The sequence below is a fragment of the Thecamonas trahens genome (genome assembly GCF_000142905.1).
Source record: "Thecamonas trahens ATCC 50062 unplaced genomic scaffold supercont1.39, whole genome shotgun sequence".
Taxonomy (NCBI): domain Eukaryota; order Apusomonadida; family Apusomonadidae; genus Thecamonas; species Thecamonas trahens.
The window spans coordinates 13,810-16,468 of NW_013657641.1; the positions used below are offsets into that span (position 1 = coordinate 13,810).

At 63.2% G+C, this 2,659-nt stretch overlaps 1 protein-coding gene across 1 annotated transcript in view; it reads left to right on the top strand.

The window, feature by feature from the left end:
• AMSG_08147 (ribosome assembly protein 4) overlaps positions 1-2,659 on the top strand; it is a gene marked incomplete at both ends in the record, with an annotated part of 3,946 nt that overhangs the window by 1,161 nt on the left and 126 nt on the right. Inside the window, one exon of the mRNA XM_013900054.1 lies at positions 35-2,629. Within this exon, the coding sequence (XP_013755508.1) occupies positions 35-2,629 (2,595 nt within the window). The remainder of the gene's footprint in view (positions 1-34; positions 2,630-2,659) is intronic.

Below are 2,659 nucleotides of genomic sequence, written 5' to 3' on the forward strand. Positions count from 1 at the left end.
CGCTGCTGTTGTCCTTCGCAACTACCTCGCCAAGGGCTCACCTGAGTGGGCAAATACCCTTGCTCTCAACGATTCCCGCATCGTCTCCCTCGCGACCCTTTGCCGCGGCCATGCCCTCGCCCTCGCCGTCCTTGGCTCGTCCATTTCTGGCGAGGCTGCACTTGACGCCGCTGTTGCTAACTTTGATTCGGCCTCCAAGCGTGCTTTCCACAAGCACCGCAAGTCAGAAGGCGGCACCGACGCCAAGTACGCCCACATCTTTGATATCATCGCATGGACCCTCCGCAGCATCGACGACCTCGACCGTCCGATAGCACTCGCTATTTACGCCATGCTCGGCGTCTTTCCATCAGACGCGCCCATCGACGTCGCCAACTTTCGCGCCACAGTCCCAAAAGACGATATTGGCTTTGCTGCGGCCCTCGATGCCCTTGCCGATGCCTCTCTCCTGCGCGTCGTTGCCACGGATGGCGGCGCCATAACCGTAGTCGAGCTGCACGATCTGCACCTCGAGTACATTCGCCATCGGCTTGAGGTGTGCTTTGACGACATCCCTTCCCTTCCTGCCCGTCACCTCGCCATTGTCGCCGGGGTGCCTCCGCCTGGCGCCACGCCAGAGTCCGCTAAGACGGCAATGACCTCTGGCACTGCCTCCGATTGGATCGTCACCCGCGGTATTTCGCACCTGATTGCAGCCGGAGCGAATCATGCCGCCGTTGCCGTTGCTCTCTCCTGGCCGTGGATGAATGCCCGCGCAAACGACTCGCTTGGTGGCCTCCTCAATGACCTGCGTTGTGTTGTGCGCCTTGGCTGTGAAGGAGCCAAGAACATTGACGAGGTCGAGCGTGCGCTGTCGCTCTCACGCGAGATCATTGAGAGGGGCAAGTCGCACATCGAAACCGAGCTCGTTGCGCGACTTGCCTATAACAACGCGTCCAACGCCGTGAAGGACCTGGTTGCTGCTGTGAGCGAAGATGCCTCGTATGGGGCTCTCATTCCATCGAGAGCCGTGGACCCTGTCGCGCATCGTGGTGCTGAGCGCTTTCGCTTTGATGGCTCGTTCGGCAATGTCATCAACATCGGTGGCTCGCTGGTTGCTGCTGGATGTGAGGATAATGTGGACGTACTTGACGTGCAAACTGGTGAACGCGTGGGGCGGCTGGAGGGTCACACCAAGTATGTGGAGGGTGTGATTGCGCTGCCGAGTGCGGATGGCCAGCTGCCTGTCCTGGTCTCGTGGTCGGCCGACAAGACGATCCGGGTGTGGCATCTTGCGGACGACGGGACGGGCGCCATGCGGTACACCGCGGACAGTGCCTTCTGTGAGGTGCTGGAGGGCCACATCTTCTGGGTGCAGGGGGTGATTGCGCTGCCGAGTGCGGATGGCCAGCTACCTGTCCTGGTCTCGTGGTCGTGGGGCAACACGATCCGGGTGTGGCATCCTGCGGACGATGGGACGGGCCCCATGCGGTACACCGCGGACGGTGCCTCCTGTGAGGTGCTGGAGGGCCATACCGACGATGTGGAGGGTGTGATTGCGCTGCCGAGTGCGAATGGCCAGCTGCCTGTCCTGGTCTCGTGGTCGAGAGACAAGACGATCTGGGTGTGGCATCCTGCGGACGACGGGACGGGCGCCATGCGGTACACCGCGGACAGTGCCTCCTGTGAGGTGCTGGAGGGCCACACCGACCGTGTGCTGGGGGTGATTGCGCTGCCGAGTGCGAATGGCCAACTGCCCGTCCTGGTCTCGTGGTCGGCCGACAAGACGATCCGGGTGTGGCATCTTGCGGACGACGGGACGGGCGCCATGCGGTACACCGCGGACAGTGCCTTCTGTGAGGTGCTGGAGGGCCACATCTTCTGGGTGCAGGGTGTGATTGCGCTGCCGAGTGCGGATGGCCAGCTGCCTGTCCTGGTCTCGTGGTCAGACGACAGGACAATCCGGGTGTGGCATGCTGCGGACGACGGGACGGGTGCCATGCGGTACACCGCGGACGGTGTCTCCTGTGAGGTGCTGAAGGGCCACACCAGCTGGGTGAATGGTGTGATTGCGCTGCCGAGTGCGGATGGCCAGCTGCCAGTCCTGGTCTCGTGGTCGGAGGACAGCATGATCCATGTGTGGCATGCTGCGGACGACGGGACGGGCGCCATGCGGTACACCGCGGACAGTGTCTCCTGTGAGGTGCTGGAGGGCCACACCAGCTGGGTGAATGGTGTGATTGCGCTGCCGAGTGCGCATGGCCAGCTGCCTGTCCTGGTCTCGTGGTCAGACGACAGGACGATCCGGGTGTGGCATGCTGCGGACGACGGGACGGGCGCCATGCGGTACACTGCGGACAGTGTCTCCTGTGAGGTGCTGGAGGGCCACACCAACGATGTGCATGGTGTGATTGCGCTGCCGAGTGCGGATGGCCAGCTGCCTGTCCTGGTCTCGTGGTCGCTCGACAACACGATCCGGGTGTGGCATGCTGCGGACGACGGGATGGGCGCCATGCGGTACACCGCGGACGATGTCTCCTGTGAGGTGCTGGAGGGCCACACCAACGATGTGCATGGTGTGATTGCGCTGCCGAGTGCGGATAGCCAGCTGCCTGTCCTGGTCTCGTGGTCGCTCGACGGGACGATCCAGGTGTGGCATGCTGCGGACGACGGGACGGGT